This window comes from Dasypus novemcinctus, chromosome 6, assembly GCF_030445035.2.
Source record: "Dasypus novemcinctus isolate mDasNov1 chromosome 6, mDasNov1.1.hap2, whole genome shotgun sequence".
Taxonomy (NCBI): Eukaryota; Metazoa; Chordata; class Mammalia; order Cingulata; family Dasypodidae; genus Dasypus; species Dasypus novemcinctus.
The window spans coordinates 93024064-93048176 of NC_080678.1; the positions used below are offsets into that span (position 1 = coordinate 93024064).

General features: G+C 40.1%; 2 protein-coding genes across 8 annotated transcripts in view; both read right to left on the reverse strand.

Moving 5' to 3' along the window:
* The window catches only part of ZNF487 (zinc finger protein 487), a 136797-nt gene extending 114499 nt beyond the window's left edge, over positions 1-22298 (reverse strand). Inside the window, 2 exon segments of the mRNA XM_058299209.2 lie at positions 1839-2029; positions 22186-22298. The gene's annotated coding sequence lies outside the window, so the exon portion shown is untranslated.
* LOC101417375 (zinc finger protein 33B-like) overlaps positions 17020-24113 on the reverse strand; it is a 79658-nt gene continuing 72564 nt past the window's right edge. For all 7 annotated transcript variants that reach the window (XM_071215900.1, XM_058299205.2, XM_012522777.3 and 4 more), the window contains one exon: positions 17020-22350. In XM_071215900.1, the coding sequence (XP_071072001.1) occupies positions 20687-22350 (1664 nt within the window). In that variant the 3' untranslated portion in view covers positions 17020-20686. The remainder of the gene's footprint in view (positions 22351-24113) is intronic.

Consider the following 24113-nt stretch of genomic DNA (forward strand, 5'->3'; position numbering starts at 1 on the left):
CTGACCTTTCTCGGTAGACAACACTCACGTGGGTGGTCACAGTGTGGTGCAGGAGGAATTAAATGCCTTCTGTGTGATTCCACTGGGAGAGGACTCTTGGAAATGTGTGCCTCTTGCCCTCTGACCTTCACTTCCATGCACCTGTTCCCTTGGCTGGTTTTGCTTTGATTCTTTTCATGTTTATCAGTCTTAGTCATGAGTCTGACTACATGCTGAGTCCTTGTGAGTTCTCCAATAAAATCACCAAACCTGGGAGTGTCATGGGGACACCCAACACAGAGAGAAATCACCAAAACGTGATAAGAAGAATCTACAAAAAAGTCTAATGTCATACTTAAAGTTAAAAGACAATGGTTTCACCCAGCAAAGATGTCTACTCTCATCAGTCTTATTAAACATTGTACTAAGTTCTAAGTAACTGCAATGAGCAAAGAAAAAAAGCCATAAAAATTTTTAAACTGTCCCTATTTGCAGACAACATGAAAGTCTACACACAAAATCCCAATGAATCTACAAAAAAAAAAAACCTCAAAGGAGTTCAGCAAGTTCACAAGATACAAGATGAACATGCAAAAATCAATTGCATTTTGTGTGATCTATTTATCTTTTTTAAAAAAGACAATTTTAAAAAGAAAAAAAAAAATCAATTGCATTTCTACAACCCACAAATGAACTGGCAGAAACCAAAAGTAAAAACACAAAACTATTTATTCCAAGAAAATTAAATACTTAAGTATAAAATTAACATGTACAGGATATGCATGCGAAAATTACAAAATGCTAATGAAAGAATCAAAGAACTAAATAAATGGAGAAATGTACCATGTTCATGGATTCAAAGACTCAACATAATAAGCATGTCAATTCTCCCCAAACTGACCTACACATTCAATACACGTCCTATCAAAATTTCAGCAAGGGTTGTGTACATGTAGATAAGCCTATTGTTAAAAATTGTGAGGAAAAACACAGGTCCTAGCATAGCTAAAACAATCTTGACAAAGAAAATAAAGTGGAGGAAGCTTGAAGTTAAGGCTTTATGTGGAACTATGGCCATCAAGACAGTGTAGTATCAGCAGAGGGACAGACACAGATCTATAAAACAAAACAGAAAACCCAGACATGGACCCATACAAGTATTATAATTAATTTTTTATTAAAGTGCAAAATTAACTCAATGAAGGAAGGATAGCCTTTTCAACAAATGATACTGGACCAACTGGTCAAAAATTGAACCTCAAGTTAAACTTCACACCTTATACACTAACTCAGAATGGATCAGACTTAAATGTAGAATAAAGCTATTAATATATACACTTCCGGGAAGATGGCAGACTAGAAAGACATGAAACTCTCTTCTCTCCCAGAAAAATAGCTAGAGGACAGGCTGAAACAGCCTGGGGTGGGGGTGGGGGGATCTTCTAGGGTTTAGAACACTGGGTGAAGGCTGGACACAGCCCAAGAGAGAGAGGGTCAGAAGAAAAGAACCATGATGACCAAACTGCGAGTTAAAAAGAGCAGCTGCTCCTGCTGGCAACCTCGCCCACACAACAGACACTTTTGAATTCTCCACCTTGGGGCCAGCAGATGCAAAGGGGGCCCCAGGGAACCACCTCCCAGGAAGTAGGAAAGAGAGGGCACAGCCTAAGGCTGGCTCAGCTCTTGACCCACAGATTTGATCTGCTGTGTCCCACGAGCCCTTCCAGGCCAGGTGGGGCTGTGCCAGTTTTTGCCTTGGGAGCTGGCAAGGGGCTAAAGAGACCCAACCCCTCAAATACCCTCCCTACTAACTGGGACTAGTTGTTGAAGACACAGAGGGCAGTGGAATTATTTCCTACCTGGGAAAAGGGAGGGGGTTGCCAGTGAAGGTTGGAGAACTGTCTCTGAGAAAGTTTAAATTATGAGGCTCTTAGCCTCCAGGCAGATCCTCCATCACATTTATCCGTTCCATCTTGCTGCAAACACACTCCAACCAGTCTTTGAACTGAGAGGACTGTCAAAGAGCACCATCTTCTGAAGAACAAAAGAACTGCAATGAAGAAATAAAAAGTAAATAAGAGAGGCTTTTCTGGCCTTTATAGCAACTAACAGTGACAATCCTAAAGACCCAGGTTGAAACAAGAATCAAAGAACAGCAGTAACACACAACCTCCCTCCACTAAATCCCTACAAAAGAGAAAGAAATTGAGCATCTGAGCAAACTACATCCTAATCAGATGCCTAGATATCAGCAAAGAACTATGAGTCATACTAAGAAAATGGAAGATGTGGCCCAAGAAAAGGAACATACTAAAGCCCCAGAAGAGAGGCAGGATTTGCAAAAACTAATGAGATGCACACAAATTCCCAAAATCAAATTAATGAGTTGAAAGACAGCATGGTTAAAGAGATAAATGATATCAAGAAAACATCGAGTGAAGCGGATTTGGCCCAATGGACCTCCCTACCACATGGTAGGTCCAAGGTTCAAACCCCGGGCTTCCTGACCCATGCTGTGAGCTGACCCGCATGCACTGCTGATGCACACAAGAAGTGACCTGCCACACAGGGGTGTTCCCACGTAGGGGAGCCCCACATGCAAGAAGCGCACCCTGTAAGGAGAGCGGCCCAGTGCAAAAAAAGTGCAGCCTGCCCAGGAGTGGTGCCACACACATGGAGAGCTGAAGCAGCAAGATGATGCAACAACAAAAAAAAACGAGACACAGATTCCGGATGCCGCTGACAATAATACAAGTAGACAAGGAAGAACACAGCAAATGGACACAGAGAGCAGACAACTGGGGATGGCGGGGGGGAGGGCGAGGAAGGGGAGAGAAATAAAAAAATAAAAATAAGAAGAAAGAGAGAAAGAGGGCATTGAGTCAGGAAACAGACATGGCTCAACTGATAGAGATCCTCCTACCATATGGAGGGTCCAGGGCTCGATACCCAGGGCCTCCTGACCCATGTGGTAAGCTGGCCGACGTTGCAGTGCTGCTGCTAGCAAGGAGTACCATGCCACACAGGGGTGTCCCCGTGTAGGGGTGTCCCCATGTAGGGGTGCCCCATGTGCAAGGACTGCACCCCACAAGGATAGACACCCTGTGTGAAAAAAGCACAGCCCGCCCAGGAGTGGCACTGCACACACGGAGAGCTGACACAACAAGATGATGCAACAACAACAAAAAAAAGAGACACAGTTTCCCAGTGCTGCCTGACAATGCAAGCAGATGCAGAAGAACACAGAGAATGGACACAGAGAGTAGACAATGGGGGGGGGGGAGGGAATAAATAAAATAAATCTTTGGGAGGAAAAAAAGACATTGAGAGAGCACAAAGAAGAATTTGAAAACCTGAATAGAAAAATAACAGCTCATGGGAATGAAAGAAATGATAGGTGAGATCAAAAATACTTTAGAGGCCCTGTCTACATATAATAACAGGAGTTTAAAATGCTGTTTGACCTAACGTAAGGGGGAAATGGAAAGGAGAAATGAGTTTATATGGCTATGAGTCTCTAAAAAAGAGTCTGGAGGTTGTCAGAAGGATTGCCCTTATGCACACCTGAGCAGAGTCTCAGAGACAGATAAAGTAGATAAAACCCCAGGTATTGGTTCTTTTGAGGGCTAAAGAGACCTACAGGTTCTATGGTCATGGCAGATGGGGTTCACTGCCATGTCAGTTGGCCCTTCTTTGGAGCTGGTGTTTCTGCGTGATGGAGCTGGACACGGATGGGATCTCTTTTCACAAGACTTTCATGCTACTTTACTGGAATTGTAGTTGGTGCTGGGGTTTAAGATATATCTAGGGGGAAACGGACTTTGGCCCGGTGGTTAGGGCGTCCGTCTACCATGTGGGAGGTCGGCGGTTCAAACCCCGGCCTCCTTGACCCGTGTGGAGCTGGCCCATGCGCGGTGCTGATGCGCGCAGGGAGTGCCGTGCCACGCAGGGGTGTCCCCCGCGTGGGGGAGCCCCACGCGCAAGGAGTGCGCCCGTGAGGAGAGCCGCCCAGCGTGAAAGGAGGGAGCAGCCTGCCCAGGAATGGCGCCGCCCACACTTCCCGTGCCGCTGACGACAACAGAAGCGGACAAAGAAACAAGACGCAGCAAAAAGACACCAAGAACAGACAAACGGGGACAAACGGGGGGGAAGGAATTAAATAAATAAATAAATCTTTAAAAAAAAAAAAAAAAAAAAGATATATCTAGGGGATTTGAATCTCTGGACTGACAATATGATAGCCAGGCCCTGAGCCCCAACAGACTTCAACTCCTACACTCTGATTTATTGGACTTACCCCACTCAGCTAACATGGAGTTGAAGAATGTCAACCACCACACCACGGAGCCTAGAGTGCCTACAACTGAAAGCAGGAGGATTGCTTCCAGTATCCATGTGGAATCTAAGCCTCCTCTTGACATAGATGTGCAATGGACACAACCAATCCAAGGTCCACAGAGAAAATGTGGCATTGGTGTGGGAAAAGTGGCCATGGCGGCTGCTGGGTGCGGGGAATGGGAGGAAGAGATGAGATGTGGAGGCGTTTTCAGGACTTGGAGTTGTCCTGGGTGGTGCTTCAGGGACAATCCAGACATTGTATACCCTCCCAGGGCCTACTGGATGGAACGTGGGAGAGTATGGGCTATGATGTGGACCATTGCCCATGAGGTGCAGCGATGCCCAGAGATATACTTACCAAATGCAATGGATGTGTCATGATGATGGGAGAGAGTGTTGCTGTGGGGGGAGGGGTGAGGTGGGGGCGGTGGGGTTGAATGGGACCTCATATTTTTTTAATGTAATATTTTTTAAAAATGAATTTTAAAATTTTGGAAAAAAACACTTTAGAGGGAATTGTGGGAAGATAGTGATGGGCTAACAGGCAGAGCTGAATACTCTCACAAAAACTCCAGAGAAAGAGTCAAAAGCTGTGCATGGGAACTGCTGTGAGAGTCTGCAGACCAGGACAGTGCTACACAACTCCCAGAAGTGTGAGGGACAGAGAAGTGAAGAAGCCAAAAAGACAAACCTGAGTTACCAAGCCCCTGCAGCAGCCAGGAGAGGCTCTCCTCCCTCACCCCCAAGATATTAAGCTGGATAAAACCCCTGGCTCACTGTAGCCAACTGAGAGGGGAACAGACATCTTCCTCCCTGTCAGATGTTTCAAAGGAAAAGGGAGGGGAGGATGGGCTGCTTTCCTTCAGTGAATTCGGCCAGCAGAGCCCTCTTTGAATCTCTGACCTGGAGCTTCAACAAAGGAACACAGGAAAGCCAAGACTGAAACACCTCTGTGAAAAGGTGCACTGTCTAGTGCCATCTGCTGGCGGTTCTGGAAACTGCACTGACAAAAACTGTGCTCTCTGTATCCAGCCCCTGGGAGAAAACCTGCGCCCTACTAGTGAGTCCCTGGCCTGGTTTTGAAAGGCTAAGCTGGAAAATTTTAAAGTCTGAGAATAAGTTGAACAAAATATCAAAGAAGACCTGTTGGGGGGAGGGGGGACAATAGGCAAGAGAGAGAAATTAGCCATCAGAGGAAATACACCAAGATATTCAGATGCCTTGACATCAGCAAAAAATTACAAGCCATACTAGGCCCAGCCAAAAGAACTAACCAAATATCCTGAAGAGATATAGGATTTAATACAATTAATCAGTGATAATCACACAACTCTCCAAATCACTTCAAAGAATTTAAAGAATATATGACTGAAGAAGTAAAGGATATTAAGAAGACACTAGGAGAGCACAAAGAACAATTTAAAAGCCTGCAAAGAAAAGAAACAGAACTTATGGGAATGAAAGTCATGATGGACAAGATTAAAAATACATTAGAGGCACATAAGAGCACATTTGAATTGCTTGAAGACAGAATCAGTGATTTTGAAGACAGAACGTCTGAACTGGAAAAGATAGGGGAACACAAAGAGAAGAGAATGGAAAAAATGGAACAGAGTCCCAGGGAACTGAATGACAATGCAAAATTCATAAACATTTGCATTACTGGGGTCCCAGAAGGAGAAAAGAATGGAAAAGGGGCAGAAAGAATATTTGAGGAAATAATGACTGAGAACTTCCCAACCCTATACAAATATCAATATCCAAGAAGGACAACACATCCCAAACAGAATAAATCCAAATGGACCTACCCCAAGACACCTACTATTCAGAATTACAAGTAACAGAGAGAGAGAATTCTGAAAGCAGCAAGAGAAAAGCAAAGCATCACATATAAGGAAAACTTGATAAGATTAAGTGCAGACCTCTCATCAGAAACCATGGAAGAAAGAAAAGAGTGGTATGATGTATTTAATGAACTGAAAGAAAAAAACTGCCAGCAAGAATTCTGTATCCAGCAAAGCTGTCCCTCAAAAATGAGGGTGAGTTTAAAGTCTTCACAGATAAAAACTGATAAACTATGATACCAAAAGCCCAAATTTGCAAAAGATACTAAAGGAGGTGCTGCAGCCTGAAAGGAAAAATCAAGGGTGAGAGATTTGGAGAAGAGTTTAGAAATAAAGATTATTAGGAAGAGTGTAAACTAAAGGATAAGAAGACAGACAATAGAACAATATGACAACAGAGAGCCAAAGAATAAAATGGATGAAGCAATTTGAAGTTATCAAGTATCCCTTCACATCTATCCAATGAACCCTGAAATATGGAAAGAAGACCTTTCTCGGGTCAGAACACTTTAGGAGAAGCAGAAAGTGGCATAGAAGATTAAAAAGAGTAAATCAAAAGCAATAACTTCCCCCCCAGCTTGGGGCATGACGAAGTACCAACAATCAATGCATCGGGAAAAAAAAAAAAATCCTGACCAAAATGGGGGAAAGCTAAAGACAAATGAGTTTGTATGGCTGAGACTTCAAAGTGAGTCAGGAGGCCATCCCAGAGATAGTGCTTATGCACGTACCAACAGGATCTCATTGACAACCAAAGTAGGTACTACCCCAAATAGTGAAGTTCCTCAGGGATATATGGAGACATCAGACCCTGTAGTAAGGGCAGATAGCTCAGGAACTTGGCCTCTTGCCAGAGGGCCCTAATCTGGTATTTATGCTCCCCAGTGTGACAGTTTTAGACCCAGCAGCAGTTTCCCTATGCAGGTTCTTCTGTCCTTCTATTTGAACCTATAATTAGTACTAGAGTTGGTAGGTGGATATCGAAGAGACTTAAATCTTTGAGCTGTCCATGTGTCAACTGAGCCATGAATCTCTACGGAGTTGCAACACCTACTCTCCAATTCAATGGACTCACTCAGGACAACTAATAGGGAGGAGATGATGGACAAACAACATACCAAGGAACCGAGAGTGCCTACAATTGCAAGCAAGAGTGTCCCATCCATCAGATGTATTAGATCAAAGCCCCCTCAATTAATGGAGTGGGCAAACCATCCCAGAGTCCTCAGGATTGAGAAATGAACTATGGACTAAAATAAACCTACTAGAATTCTACTATAGACTTATTGTGATTCTAGCAATAGAAGAAATACCATTGTTTTGGAGGCAGTGACCCATGAATGTTCTGGGGTTAGGGAGAGGGAAAAACACATAATAGGGGGTGTTTTAGAGACTTAGGAATCATCCTGAATGACATTATGATGACAGACATAGGCCATTATATATCTGGCCAAAATTTACAGAATCGAATGGGAGAGAGTGTAAACTACAATGTAAACTATAAGCCATGCTTAGTGGCAATGCTCCAAAATGTGTTGGTGAATTGCAACGAATGTACCTCACTGATGAAAGATGTTGCTAACATGAGAAAATGTGGGAGATGTGGGGAGCAGGGCATATGGGAATCCCCTATATATTCTTTGTAACATTTATGTAATCAAAGTATTGTTTAAAAAATTAAAAAGTGAAAAAAGTGAATCATCAGAAGTAACAGATTTCTCACCAAAGTCAATTCCTGACCATGACTTTGAAAGAGATGAGATCATTCCTGTTTTTGCAGCTATTGCTGAGAAACAGAAGACAGCTTCCACAAACAAAACATTGGTTATTGTGTCTGCTTCTGTAGAGACTGTAGAAACTGTCCCTGAGATGGTGCTCCAAAACCAGGTGGCTCTGTTTTCATCAAAGCCCGATGATGGAAAATGCAGAGCATGAATTATTTCAATCTTTTTTATCATCATTTAAAGTTTTAGACATAGAGACATTTATTCTGGAAGAACAGGGCAAAACTCATATTTGTAAGGTAAGTGTTTCAGATGAAGCATATAAATTGAAACTAGCATTATTATATAGTGTTTGGACTATGCTTTGGTAAGTTATGGTTTATAGTTAAGATTAGAATTCTGGGGGAGTAGTGTATAAGTGTAATATTGTGTATGACCTATGTATCTTTTAAAAATAAATTAAAAATATAATATTAAAAAAGAACAAAATGTTTTTGATGTATAAATTTAATTTAATCCAAATATATGGATGGATACATTTTAAAGACACAACTTGAAAAGCAAATTCTTAAATAGCAAATAACTTAGTGTTATTAAAATGTTGACTCATTGACTTTTGTATTATGATAAAGGAAATAAGTGATTGCTTTCTCTCCTAGAAATATAGTGCTGTTACTATACACTCTGTTTTCCTTCCTTCTGTGGAGTAAGTTTGTCACATGGCTTAAATGTTTTTCATATTCATTTTGATTTAAAGTTGTGGTTCTGTTACATGTGGAACTTTCAAAAGTTCAGCCAAAAATGCATGCAAATTGAATGTTCTGAAGTTTCTCTTAATTCTGATTTGTGCTTAAGTTTTTGGCATTAAAGAAGTTATAACAAGGCAGTTGCCTCCTTCAGTATTTGTTAGATGTGTGAAGTACTGATAAATGTCACAATGATAGTTTTATTTTTTAGATTACACTGGGTTAGTCCATACTACAAGTGAGTCATTTTTTAAATGTGCATTTTTTTAATGAGTGGATCTTACAGATACATCATAATGAATTATACTGCTACATTTAAAATATATATAGGGGATGATGTGGGAGAGGAAGGTGTGTACATGGGAATCCCTCATACTTTCAATGTAACTTTTCTGTAATCTAAAACCTCTTTAAACATAAAGTTCATTATATTAAAAGAAAAAACACATTAGAAGCATACAACATATTGAAATGATAGAAGAAAGAATATGTGATACCAAAGACAGAACAGCTGAAATTAAAGAGAGAAAAGAACAAAGAGAGAAAATAATGGAAAAAATTCAGCATGGTTCAGGTAATTCAGTGATAACAAATGCAACAAAGTACATGTCATGGGAGTTCCAGAAGGACAAGAAAAGGGAATGGGGACAGAAAGAGTATTTGCAGAAATAGCTGATAATTTGCCAACTCTCACAAAAGAAATGAACTTACATTTCCAAGAAGTCCAGAGTATATCAGAACAAATCCAAAGAGACCTAGTCCAAGACACATACTACTCAGAATGTCAGCTGTCAAAGATAAAGAGAAAATTCTGAGAGTAGCAAATGAGAAGCAAACCGTCACACACAAGGGATGCCCAGTAAAACTGGGTGGATTTCTCATCAGAAACCATGGAGGCAGTGATATGATACAATGAGGATACTGAAAGAGAAAAACTGCCAGCTGAAAATTCTTTATCCAGGGAAGCAGATGTGGCTCAACTGATAAGAGTGTCCACCTACCATATGGGAGGTCCAGGATTCAAACCCAGGGCCTCCTGATCCATCTGGTGAGCTGACCCATGCACAGTGCTGATGCATGCAAGGAGTGCTGTGCCATGCAGGGGTGTCCCCCACATAGGGGAGCCCTACACACAAGAAGTGTGCCCCTCAAGGAAAGCTGCCCTACACAAAAAAAGCACAGCCTGCCCAGAAGTGGCGTCACACACTCAGAAAGCTGATGCAGCAAGATGACACAAAGGAAGCACACTTGGCTCAATGGATAGAGCATCTGCCTACTACATGGGGCCTCCTTGACCCATGTGGAGCTGGCCCGTGCGCAGTACTGATGCGCACAAGGAATGCTCTGCCATGCAGGGGTGTACCCCGCATAGGGAAGCCCTACACACAAGGAGTGCACCCCGTAAGGAGAGCCGCCCAGCACAAAAGAAAGCCCAGCCTGCCCAGGAATGGTGCCGCACACACAGAGAGTTGATGTAGCAAGATGATGCAACAAAAAGAGACATAGATTCCTGGGCCACTGACAAGAATAGAAGCGGACACAGAAGAACACACAGCGAATGGAGATTGAGAGCAGACAATGGGGGAATGGGGGGGGAGAGAGAAATAAACAAAAAATAAATCTTTTTTTTAAAAAAAGAATGAAAATTCTTTATCCAACAAAATTGTCCTTCAAATAAATATAAAGGCGAGTTTAAAATATTCATAAACAAACAGAAACTAAGAGAGTTCGTAAAAAAGAATCTACCTTTGTGGGAAATATTAAAGAAAGCCTAGGGCCTCAGAGAAAAAGACAAAAGAAAGAAGCTTGAGGGAAACAGACGTGGCTCAACTGATAGAGCATCCGCCTACCACATGGGAGGTCCAGGGTTCAAACCCAGGGCTTCCTGACCCGTGTGGTGAGCTGGCCCATGTGCAGCATGCCATGCACAAGGAGTGTCATGCCACACAAGGGCACCCCTTTGTAGGAGTGCCCCACACGCCAGGTGTGTGCCCCGCAAGGAGAGCCGCCCCACATGAAAAAAGCACAGCCTGCCCAGGAGTGGCGCCACACACACGGAGAGCTGACGCAGCAAGATGACACAACAAAAAAGAGACCGGATTCCCAGTGCCACCTGATAATACAAGTGGATGCAGAAGAACACACAATGAATGGATACAGAGCAGACAACGGGGGTGGGGGAGGGGGGAACGGGAAAGAAAGAAATAAAATAAATCTTTTAAAAAAGAGAGAAAAGCTTGGAGGGAAGCATAGAAGAAAGAAAAGCATAAAGGATAATCAAAGGAGTAAACAGATGAAAATAAGATATGACATATGAAAAACAAAGAATAAAATGGTGGAATTAAATAATGCATTTACAGTAATATCATTGACTATGAATGGATTAAACTCCCCATCAAAAGATACAGGCTGGGAAGCAGATGTGGGTTAACCAATTGAGCACCTGCCTACCACACAGGAGGTCCCAGGTTTGGATCCCAGTACCTCCTAAAAGAAGACGAGCAGACACTGCCCCCACTGCAATGAGTAGATGCCACAAGCCAGCAGACACCGCCCCCACTGCAACAAGTAGATGCCACAAGCCAGCAGACACTGCCCCCACTGCAATGAGTAGATGCCACAAGCCAGCAGACACCACCCCCACTGCAACGAGTAGATGCCACAAGCCAGCAGACACCGCAGCCTATGGGAAGCAAATGTGGCTCAGGCTATTGAGCACTCGCCTCCCATATGAGAGGTCCCAGGTTCAGTTGCCGGTGCCTCCTAGAGAAGGAGAGCAAACAATGAGCAGGCAGAGGAGAGAACCATCTGGGGGAGGGGTAGATAAATAAAAAAGGAAAATAAAGTAAATAAATCTTCAAAAAAAAAAGGCTAGGGAGCAAATGTGGCTCAAGGAGTGAGTGCCTGCTTCCCACGTGGGAGTTCCTGGGTTCAGTTCCCTGTGCCTCCTTAAAAAAAAAAAAACCAGCTCAGAGGAGCCCATGTGGCTCAGTGGTTGAGCACCACCTTCCCACATGTGAAGTCCCGGGTTCAATGCTGGCCCCCAGTACCTAAAAAAGAAAAAACATATATGTAGGCTGACTGAATGGATAAAAAAACATCAGCCAGGGATACAAACAGGCTGAAAGTAAAAGGTTGGAAAAAGATACTTCCCACAAATAATAACCCAAAAAGAGCAGGGCTAGCTATACTAATATTAGACAAAGCAGAATTTCATTGCAAAAACGTTATGAGATAAGAAAGCCATTATATATATATATATATTTTTTTTTTACAGCAAAACTCTGCACCTTTTTTTCATGCCATATCTTTTTTTTAAATTGCCTTTTTAAAAATGTTTTTCCATTATATATTAATAAAAGAGACGATCCATAGGAATATAGAACAGTTGTAAGTATCTATGGACCAACCAGGGTGCTCCAAAATACATAAGACAAACTGACAAAACTGAAGGAAGAAATAGACATCTCTACAATAATAGGAGGGGGAGCAATGTGGCTCAAGCAGTTGAGCACCCGCCTCCCACATAGGAGGTCCTGGATTCAGTTCCCAGTGCCTCCTAAAGAAGACAAGTAGACACAATGAGCTGATGCAACAAGCTGACAAGCAAGCAGACACAACAAGCAGGGAGGAGATGTGGCTGAAGCAGTTGGGCACCAACCTCCCACATGGGAGGTCACGGGAGGTCCTGGGTGGGTCTGGTTCCCAGTGCCTCCTAAAGAAGATGAGCAGACAATGATCAGACACAATGAGCAAACAACATGCAGAGACAACAAGCAGACACAGCAAGCAAACAACAAGCAGACAGACAAGGGAGCCATCTGGAGGGAGGACTAATAGTAGACTTCAACACACCACTCACATCATAGATAGAACTAGAGAGAAGATCAACAAGGAGACAGAGAAATTGAACAACATGATAAATAGGTTAGACCTAATAGATATATACAGAACATTACACCTAAACTCAGCAGGTTATACATTCTTTTCAAGTGCCCATGGATCTTTCTCCAGGATAGACCGTACTTTGGGAATAATACAGCTCTCAATAAATATAAAAAGACTGAAATTATACAAAGTACTTTCTCAGATCATAATGGAATGAAACTGGAAATCAATATTTGACAGGAAGGAGATAAATTTACAAATATGTGGATCTAAACAATAATCAATAAACAATTTCAAATAATCAGTGGGTCAAAGAAGAAATGTAAGTAAAATCAGTAAATATATTGAGACAAATGAAAATGAGAACTCAAGTTATCAAAAATTATGGGACACAGTGAAGACAGTCTTGAGAGGGAAATATATAGCCCTAAACGCCTATATTAAAAAAGAAGGAAGAGCTAAAATCAAAGACCTAAGTGAACAACTGGAGAAACAAGAAAAAGAACAGCAAACAAATCCCAAATCAAGCAGAAGGAAAGAAGTAATAAAAATCAGAGCAGAAAAAATGAAATCGAGAACAAAAAAAAAGTAGAGAAAATCAACAAAACCAAAAGCTGATTCTTTGAGAAGATCAAAATTAACAAACCCTTAGCTAGATCAACAAGAAAAATAAGAGAGAAGATACAAATAAATACAACCAGAAATGAAAAGGGGGAAGTTACAACTGACACCATAGAAATAAAAAGGATCATAAGAGGATATTATGAGAAACTTTATGACAACAAACTAGACAACCTAGATGAATGTACAAATTCCTAGAAATGTACAACCTACACTGAGGCTAAAATAAATACTAGAAGTTAACAAACCAATCACATTTAAAGAGATTAAATTCATCATCAAAAATCTCCCAACAAAGAATTCCACCAAGCATTTCATGAAGAAGTAACACCAATCCTGTTTAACTCTTCCAAAAACTTGAAGTGGAGGGAAAATTACCCAACACATTTCATGAAGCCAACATCAACCTAATACCAAAGCAATATAAAGACACTACAAGAAAAGAAAATTACAGACAAGTCTCTCTAATGAACATAGATGCAAAAATTCTCAACAAAATACTTGCAAATCAAATCCAACAGCTTATCAAAACACTTATACTTCACAACCAAGTGGGATTTATTTCTGGTATGCAAGGCTGGTTTAACATAAGAAAATCAATCAATGTAATACACCACACAAATTGAAGGGAAAAAAATATATATGATCATCTCAATCAATGCAGAAAAGACATTCAACAAAGTCCAGCACCCTTCCTTGATAAAAACACTTCAAATGATAGAAATAGAAGGATATGGGAAGTAGATGTGGTCCAACGAATAGGGTGTCCGCCTACCACATGGGAGGCCCAAGGTTCAAAGGAGAGCTGCCCAGCGCAAAAAAAGTGCAGCCTGCCCAGGAATGGCACCGCACACATGGAGAGTTGATGCAGCAAGATGACGCAACAAAGAGACACACATTCCTGGTGCTGCTGACAAGAATAAAGGCAGACACAGAAGAACACACAGCAAATGGACACAGAGGGCAGACAACTGGGGGGGTGAGCGGGGAAGGGGAGAGAAATAAATAAATAATAAATCTTTGGAAAAAAAAGAAATAGAAGGATTATTCCTCAATATGGTAAGAGTGTGAAAAACCCATAGCCAGCATTGTACTCAATAGGGAAAGGTTGAAAGCTTTCCCTTTAAGATCAGGAACAAAACAAGGATGTCCACTGTCACCACTGTTATTCATCACTACACTAGAAGTTCTAGCTAGAGCAATGAGACAAGAAAAAATAAATAAAAGGCATCCAAATAGGAAAAGAGGAAGTAAAACATTCACTATTTGTAGATGACATGACCCTATATTTAGAAAATTCTGAAATGTCTATGATAAAGCTACTTGAGCTAATAAATGAGTTTAGCAAAGTGGTAGGATACAAGATCAACATGCAAAAATCAATAATGTTTCTCTAAACTAGTATTGAACAATCTGAGCAGGAATTCAGGGGGGAAATTCCATTTACAATAGCAATGAACAGACTCAAAAACCTAAGAATCAATTTCACCAAAGTAGTACAGGACCTGTATTCAGAAAACTACAAAACAATGCTAAAAGAAATCAACAGAGACCTAAACAAACAGAAAGACATGCCATGAACTATTTTTGGAGCTGAAATCTTTGTACTATTAAAGCAACTAGTTTCTAATTTCCAGTTTCTGCATAGAATCACACAAGTGGTTTATGGAGTGTTTGGATTGCAATTATAAATGGTTTTTGATATGCAAGTTAGTATTTTCAGTTGATTTTATTTTATATTGCTAATGGGGTGTTAAAGACATTTTGTCTTTTGTTTTTTTCCTAAAAGAAAAGAGAACCCACACTTTTATGGACACTAGGTAAACACCTTCAGCTTAAAAATTTTGTTAAATATTTTACTTTATTGTTATCTTCCAGGTGTCTAAATCTCCAGTCTGTCTGTTGTACTTGTAATTTAACTCTGTAATGGAATAGTTTGCTGCCAATTATTTATATTAAGTAATTTTTAAATATTTGTAATATTGTTGACTAATAAACTATTAAGTTATTGGCCAAAAAAAAAGGACATTCCATGTTTGTGAACTGGAAGACTAAGTATCTTGAAGATGGTAATCCTACCCAAACTGATTTATAGATTCAATGCAACACCAATCAAAATCCCAATAACCTACTTTACAGAAATAGAAAAGGCAATTACCAAATTTATTTGGAAGGGATAGTGTACCCAAATAGCCAAAAGCATTCTACAAAAGAAGAGTGACATGGGAGGAATTTCACTGCCTGACCTTGAAACATATTACAAAGCAACAGTGGTCAAAACAGCATGGTATTGGCATTATGACAGACACATCCATCAGTGGAATAGAATTGACAAACAGAAATAAACCTTCATCTCTATGGCCAACTGGTTTTTGACAAACATACTAAAGCCATGTTAACAGGACAAAACAGTCTCTTCAACAAATGGTGCTGGGAGAACTGGATATCTATAGCTACTCCCTATATAAGAATCAACTCAAAATGGATCAAAGACCTAAATATAAAAGCCAGGACCATAAAACCCCTACAAGATAATGTAGGGAAATATTTCAAAGATTGTGTAGTAGGTGGTGGTTCATTGGACCTTACACCAAAGCACAAGCAACAAAAGAAAAAATAGATAAATGGGACTTCCTCAAAATTAAACACTTTTGCATCTCACAGTACTATGTCAAAAGGGTAAAAAGGTTGCCAACTCAATAGGAGAAAATATTTGGAGATCACATCTGATAAGGATTTAATATCCATGACATAAAGAGATGTTACAACTCAACAATAAAAAGACAAACAACCCAATTTAAAAATGGGCAAAAGACTTACCAGACATTTGTACAAAGAAGAAATACAAATGGAAAAAAAAAAACATGAAAAAAATATTCAACATCACTAGCAATCAGAGAAATGCAAGTCAAGATAAAAACGAGTTATTTCACACCTGTGAGAATGGCCACTATTAAAAAAGACAGAGAACTACACGAGTTGGAGAGCATGTGGAGAGATAGGAACACTTATTCACTGTTGGTGGGAATGCAGAATGGTACAGCACTGTGGAGAACTGTTTGGAAGTTCCTAAAGAAGTTGAACATATATTTGCCATGTGACCCTGCAGTATCACTACCAGAAGTACAGAAGAACTAAGAGCAGTGACACAAACAGACATCTGCACACCGAAGTACACAGCAGCGTTATTCATGATTGCCAAAAGCTGGAAACAACCCAGGTGTCCATCAACCAACGAATGGATAAACAAACTGGTATTTCACATGATGAAAATTACACAGCTGTAAGAAGAAATGTCACAAAGCATATGACAACATGGATGAAACAAGAGGACATTAGGTTGAGAAAAGCCAGACACAAAAGGACAAATACTGTATGATTATGTTACTATGAACTAAATATATTGAGCAAAATATTGTATGATTCCATTTATATAAAATGTAAATATAAATCAATTTATAAAGATGAAATTAGATTAGTAGTTAGGTAGGGCTGGGGAAGGAATGCCAAGGGGTATGGAGTTTTTCTTTTTGGAATAAAACTGTTCTAAAGTTTCTTGTGGTGATGAATGCACACTATTGTGTTTATTGTGCTTATACTAAATTGTGATTATACTAAAATCCATTGATTATACACTTTCGGTAGATCATATGCTACGTAAAAATATCTCAACAAAACTATTTCTGGCTACTGAAAGAATAGCTAGAAATAGCAGCTATGTACAGTAGAGGAAACAAGAGAGATTGAGAGGTGAAGAATTTTCTTGTTTGTTTTTTGTCTATTACTATTACTGAAATAATAAAAATGCTCTAATAACGACTGAAGTGATGAATGCACAACTATGTGATTATACCAAATACCACTGATTGTACACCTTGAATGAACTGTATGCTTTATTAATATGTATCAACAAAATTGATTTGCTAAAAAAATTTTTTAAGAGAAAATAAAGGTATAAACTTTTAGGAAAAAATGGGAGAAAATCTTCACAATCAAGCAAGAGGCAAAAAATTCTTATACTTGACACCAAAGTACAATCCATAAAAGGAAAAATCAATAAACTGGACTTCATCAAAATTAAAAACTTTCACTCTGGGGAGTGGACATGGCTCAAGCGGTTGAGCACCTGCTTCCCACATGGGAGGTCCCAGGTTCAGTTCCCAGTGCCTCCTAAAAAGCAACCACCACAACAACAAGCAAAACAAAATACCAGCTCAGCGGAGCCAAAAATCTTTCACTCTGCAAAAGATCATGTGAAGAGAATGGAAAGACAGGCTACAGACTAGGAGAAAATTATTTGCAAATCACATACCTGGCAAAATACTAGTATTTAGAATAAAGAACTCTCAAAATTCAACCATTAAAACTCATCAAATGCAATGAATGTACCACACTAATGAAAGAAGTTATCTATGTGGGAGGAGTGGGGGTGTAGGGAATGGGGTATATGGGAACCTCATATTTTTTAATGTAACATTTTGTGTTATCTATGTATCTTTAAAAAAAAGATATTAAAAAAGGGGAGAAAATCCAATTAGAAAGAGGGCTGCATGAAGAGACATTTCACTGAAGAATATTTACAGCTGGCAATAATCACGTGAAAAGATGTTCAACACCATCAGTTATCAGGGAACTGCAAATTAAAACCACAATGATATATTACTACACACCTATCAGAATAGCTAAAATTTAAAAATAGTGACAATATTAAATGCTGGTGAGGATATGGAGAAACTGGATCACTAATACATTGCTGGTGAAAATGTAAAATAGTGCAGCCACTCTGAAAAAGTATGGAAGTTTCTCAAAAAATACACATGCACTACCATACCATCTAGCAACTGCACTCTTGGGCATGCATCTCAGAGAAATGAAGACTTATGTTCACACAAAAATCTCTAACCTTGTTATACCAGCTTTATTCATCACAGACAAAAAATGGAAATAGCCCAGATGTCCTCAGCGGGTGAATGGCCAATAAACTGCAGTACACCCATACCATGGCATATTACTCAGCAGTAAGAAGGAACAAATTACTGATATACATAAAAACTTGGATGAATCTCCAGGGAATTATGCTGAGTGAAAAAAGCCACTTCTAAAAAGTTACATGCTGTATGTTCCCATTCATACAGCATTTATTTTTATTTTTTTTTTATTTTTTTATTTTTTTATTTTATTTTATTTACTTTGTAATAATATTACATTAAAAATATATATATATGAGGTCCCATTGAACCCTACCTCCCCCACTCCACCTCTCCCCCCCCTCAGCAACACTCCCTCCCATCATCATGACACAGCCATTGCATTTGGCAAGTATATCTTTGGGAACCCCCGCACCCCATAGTCAACGGTTCACACCATGGCCCACACTCTCCCCCATTCCATCCAGTGGGCCCTGTGAGGATTTACAATGTCCGGTGATTGCCCCTGAAGCACCATCCAGGGCAGCTCCATGTCCCAAAGACGCCTCCACCTCTCATCTCTTCCTGCCTTTCCCCATACCCATCAGCCATCATGTCCACTTTTCTCAATCCAATGCCACCTTTTCTATGTGGACATTGGATTGGTTGTGTCCATTGCACCTCTATGTCAAGAGGAGGCTCAGATTCCACCTGGATGCTGGATGCAATCCTCCCACTTTCAGTTGTAATCACTCTAGGCTCCATGATGTGGTGGTTGTCCTTCTTCAACTCCATTTTAGCTGAGTGTGGTGAGCCCAATAAGTCAGATTGTAGGAGCTGGAGTCTGTTGAGGCTCAGGACCTGGCTATCACATTGTCAGTCCAGAGATTCAAATCCCCTAAATATATCTTAAACCCCGACACTAACTGCACCTCCAGCACATTAGCATGAAAGTCTTATGAAGAGAGATCCCATCTGAGTCCAGATTCGTCACACATAAACACCAGTTCCAAAGAGGGGCCATCTGACATGGTAGTTAACCCCATCGGCCATGACCATAACTCCCATGGGTCTCTTTAGCCCTCGAAGGAACCGATATCTGGGGGTTGTATCTGCTTTATCTGTCTCTCTGACTCTGCTCAGTTGTGCATAAGGGCAATCCTTCTGACAGCCTCCAGACTCTTTTTTAGAGACTCGTAGCCATATAAACTCATTTCTCCTTTCCATTTCCCCCTTACATTAGGTCAAACAGCATTTTAAAGTCATGTTATTTTATGTAGACAGGGATATTCCGCTGATTCGCGTTGAACCTTCCGTATGAGGTCATTTTCCAGTTGCATCATCAGTTGGTAGTTGATAGTGGTCCCTCGGTGCCAGGGAGACTCATCCCCGGGTCATACAGCATTTTTAAAGTGACAACATTTAGAAATGAAGCACACATTCCTGGCTGCCAGGAGTTAAGGATGGATGAGGGGCACAAGAGGGAGGTGGGTGGTCATTATAAAAGGACAGCACACAAAATCCTTGTGGTAATGGAATAGTTCTTTATCTTGACTATGGTGGTGGATACACAAACCTACACGTGATAAAGCTGTACGGGACTAAACACACACACACATAAATGAGAATAGTAAAATTAGGAAAATGTGAACATGATCAGTGCATTGCATCAATACCATTATCCTGTTTGTGATACTGTACTATAGTTTTTGCAAGAAGTTATCTTTGGGAAAAACTAGGTAAAGGGTACATGGGATCACTATTATTTCTTACAAATGCAGTTTACGATCTAAAATAATCTCAAAAATTTCCATTAAAACAAAAAAATACATAGATATTAAGTATGGGAAACATTATACATTTCATGATTCAAAAGGAATCATAAAAGATTCCTTTCCACAGTATGTCTATAGCAGAATACCTTCAACAAAAATGTACCATATCTTGGGAAACGGACTTTGGCCCAGTGGTTAGGGCGTCCGTCTACCACATGGAAGGCCCGCGGTTCAAACCCCGGGCCTCCTTGACCCGTGTGGAGCTGGCCCATGCGCAGTGCTGATGCGCGCAAGGAGTGCCTGTGCCACACAGGGGTGTCCCCCGCGTAGGGGAGCCCCACGCACAAGGAGTGCACCCATAAGGAGAGCCGCCCAGTGCGAAAGAGGGAGCAGCCTGCCGAGGAATGGCGCCACCCGCACTTCCCGTGCTGCTGACGACAACAGAAGCGGACAAAGAAACAAGACGCAGCAAAAAGACACAGAAAACAGACAACCGGGGGAGGGGAGGGGAATTAAATAAATAAAAATAAATCTTTAAAAAAAAAAAAAATGTACCATATCTGAAACAGTTATTCTAAGATAATACTTTAAGATCAAAGTTTTAATTCCCAAATTAAACCCAAATCCCAAACTAATATAGTTTCCTTCAGTACAAACTCATTAATACAGGTTATAATTTAAACTTTTGCTGACAGTGCATCTTCAAAATATTAATACAATTTTCCAAATATCAATTATTTGTTGTTCATTGAAATGTAACTTTTGGGCAAAAGATTTCCCCTGCTTATTGGGTTCTCCAGCTGGGCTGTTTCTGCTACCCAAGGAGTCTGACAAGAGGGCGGAGGTTTCTGAGCCTTCAGGATGTTAACAAGGTTTCTTCTCAGGGTTGTTTCTCTGATGTTGAGTGAGGTCAGGATTCCAGGGGAAGGTTTGATGATACTCACAGGCTTTCTCCCGAGTGTGTGTTCTCTGATGAGCTGAGAGGGATGACTTTTGGTAGAAGGTTTTCCCACATTCATTACATCGGAAGGGTTTCTGCCCTGTGTGTGTTCTCTGATGTGCTGTGAGGGATGATTTATGGTAGAAAGTTTTCCCACATTCACCACATTTATGTGGTTTCTCTCCTGTGTGTGTTCTCTGATGTTCTCTAAGTTTTGACTTCACAGAAAAAGATTTCCCACATTCATTACATTCATAGGGTTTCTCTCCGGTGTGAGTTCGCTGATGATTGATGAAGTTTGGCTTCTGGGAGAAATTTTTCCCACATACCGTACATTCAAAGGGTTTCTCCCCGGTATGTACTCTCTGATGCACCATGAGAGCTGACCTGTCACTGAAAGCTTTCTCACATTCTTGACACTCATAGGGTTTCTCCCCTGTGTGAGTTCTCCGATGTACACGGAGATTTGACTTCTCACAGAAATTCTTCCCACATTCATTACATTCATAGGGTTTCTCCCCTGTGTGTGTTCTCTGATGGACGGCGAGGCCCGACCTATATCCAAAAGTTTTCCCACATTCGGTACATTCATAGGGTTTTTCCCCTCTGTGTATCCTCTGGTGTAAGATAAGAGAGGATTTATGGCCAAAGGTTTTCTCACATTCACTACATTCATAAAGTTTTTCTACTATATCTGTTTTCTGATATGTAGGAAGGCTTGGCTTCTTGCAAAATGCACCAGCATATTGATTAGTTTTATAGGCTTTCTTTCCCATATGTGTCTGTTGATGCTGAGTGAAATTTGGCTTCTTGCAGAAAAGCTCCCAGTTTTCATTAGAGTCAAAGGTTCTCTCTCCTTTGTAAGTTCTCTGAGTGTGAGTGGAGAGTGACTTCCTGCTGAAACTCTTCTCACTCACGTTACACTCAACATGTTTCTCCCCCACCAGAACTCTACGGTGATTAATTAGAGCTGACTTCTCCCCAACAGACCTCCTCCCATAGTCATTAAATTCACAGCAATTCTCCCTTATGCAAGGTCTGTGGCGGACAAGAAGGGTCGAATTATTAGAAAAGGTTTTCATATATTCATTATACTCACAGGGCTTCTCCCATGAACATGCTCTTTTATGGGTAATGAAGGCTGCCTCCTCATGGAAGGCTTTCCTGCATTCATCATATTCAGAAGACTGCTTCCAAGTCTGAATATTATGATGCTGAAACAGGTCCTCGTTTCCATTGATGGCTTTTCCAATTCCATCATATGCAAAAGGTTCCTCTCTGGAATGAGGATTCTCATGCTTTGTACAGAGGAGCAGTTTCCCATGTGTATTAAACTCCTCTGGTTTATTTACAAAAGAGTTTCTATTACTAATAATTAATTCTGAAATATAATTCAAACTCATTCCATATGAGTCATATTTACCAGATATTCTTGATGAAGCAGGGTTTGTGTCCAGATAAAATGTTTTTCCTAATGTACTACTCCTTGCCTGAGACAATATTTTGCTGTTGATGAACTCAACTTCCCGCAGATGCTGGTCTTGGTCTTCCTGGCTCTTCTCTACCAGGTCATCAATTATGAAGAAATCTAGAATGAGAATAATTTATCATAGTTTATAAATGTTAACACAGGAAAAGGAAACATATACTCAAATGTCTTATTATAACCCAGCCTTTTGTTGTGAAAGTGATCCCAAAGGCATCATCCTTCTTTGCTCCGGTGTGTGTGGAAAAAAACAAGTAACTTGCAGTAGTGGAAAATTACAGGGTCTCCAGCAATAAAACACAATAATTTGAACTTTTGCCAATGTAACTTTAAAAAATGGACAGAGAATTTGAAATAAACATAAACAAATGTTTGACTGACTGCTTGGTCCTGGAATGGGGAACCTCACAGAAAACAGAATCAGCCCAACAAGTCAAAAAATAGTAAACAGAAGCACAAGGAAAATAGTAGATAATAATGTAAGGGGAGATCTCAAAGCAACAATTAGATGGAGATCTAGATGGGGACCTCATCCTCTCTTATCTATTCTACATACCACCACCAAATTAAATTTCAAAAATGACTAATACACACATTCAAAGGAAAATTCTACTATGTGGGCTCTATATGCATTCCAGCTGGAATTCACAAAACGTACTAATGACCAATGTAAGTACACATTCAGACTGTTCTTACAACAGGGTCAGATGCATACCTCGAGTCATCTAGTATATCATCTACATCTACATCTACATCTTATACAACCAATTAAGTCATCATCATTAGAGTGTACGGTGCTTCTCTTTGCATTTGTCTTCCGAATTTGTGTAATAATTGTGAAAAGTCTGCCTCTTGTCAATTTTCTGCTCTTTGACATTAAGGGCAGAAAATGAAAAATTCTGAATTCTCAACTGTGTTCAATGAAATCTCAAAAAAGAAAGAAAAAACTATAAAGATGTTCTCTCCAGGCTTCTCTTTTTTAAATTTTTTTAAGGAGGTACTGGGGATTGAACCCAGGGCCACATACATGCAAAGCAGATGCTCAGTCACTGAGCTACACCTGCTCTGCTCCAGGCTTCTTTTATACCTTCATCATAGCTGTCACAATATTTTAGGAAATTCAATAAGAAAGCAGAAGGATGATTTAATAATGATAATTTACTTCCCTATTGTAAATATTATAATTTTTTTTAGGTATCAGGGCAGGGGATTGAACCCAGGATCTCGCTTATGGGAAGAAGCCAGCACTCAACCACTGAGCTACATCAGCTCCTGCATTATCTTTCTAAGGAAATTCATCATTCTTCTATTTTCTTAGCATTTCAGTCTATTTTCACATTGTTGGACATAATTAATGAGTGGTGTTTAAATAGTTGCTAAGGTGATAAAACAGCAAAATGTTTCAAATTTAGGAAAAATAAGATCAACTACCATCTTACAGTGGTTCTTATATTATAAATGGGACCAAGTGGCTCATATGGTAATAGCAAGATAGGTTTTATTCAATTAAAAAACCATAAGTAAATTTCCTTTGTTCATTCAAATTAAATTTTTATGAATTATAGAAGTCAAGAAACCACAATCATTTCACACTGGAGCCCTGGTGGTATACCATATATAACGTGCTCATATTTCTGTGTGGCTCTCAAACACCATGCAGCTAGATTTTTAAAAGTCCAATCTGACAATATCTTTTAATAAGAGAGTTTAGACCCTTTGAATATATTGTAATTACTAAAATATCTGGATTTGGTTTCCTATGTTTCATTTACAGTTTCCATGTGTTCATTCCATTGTTCATTTCCATTGCTTTGTTATCTTTTTTCGGTCTGATCCAGTATATTTGGTGATTTCTTTTCTTTTCC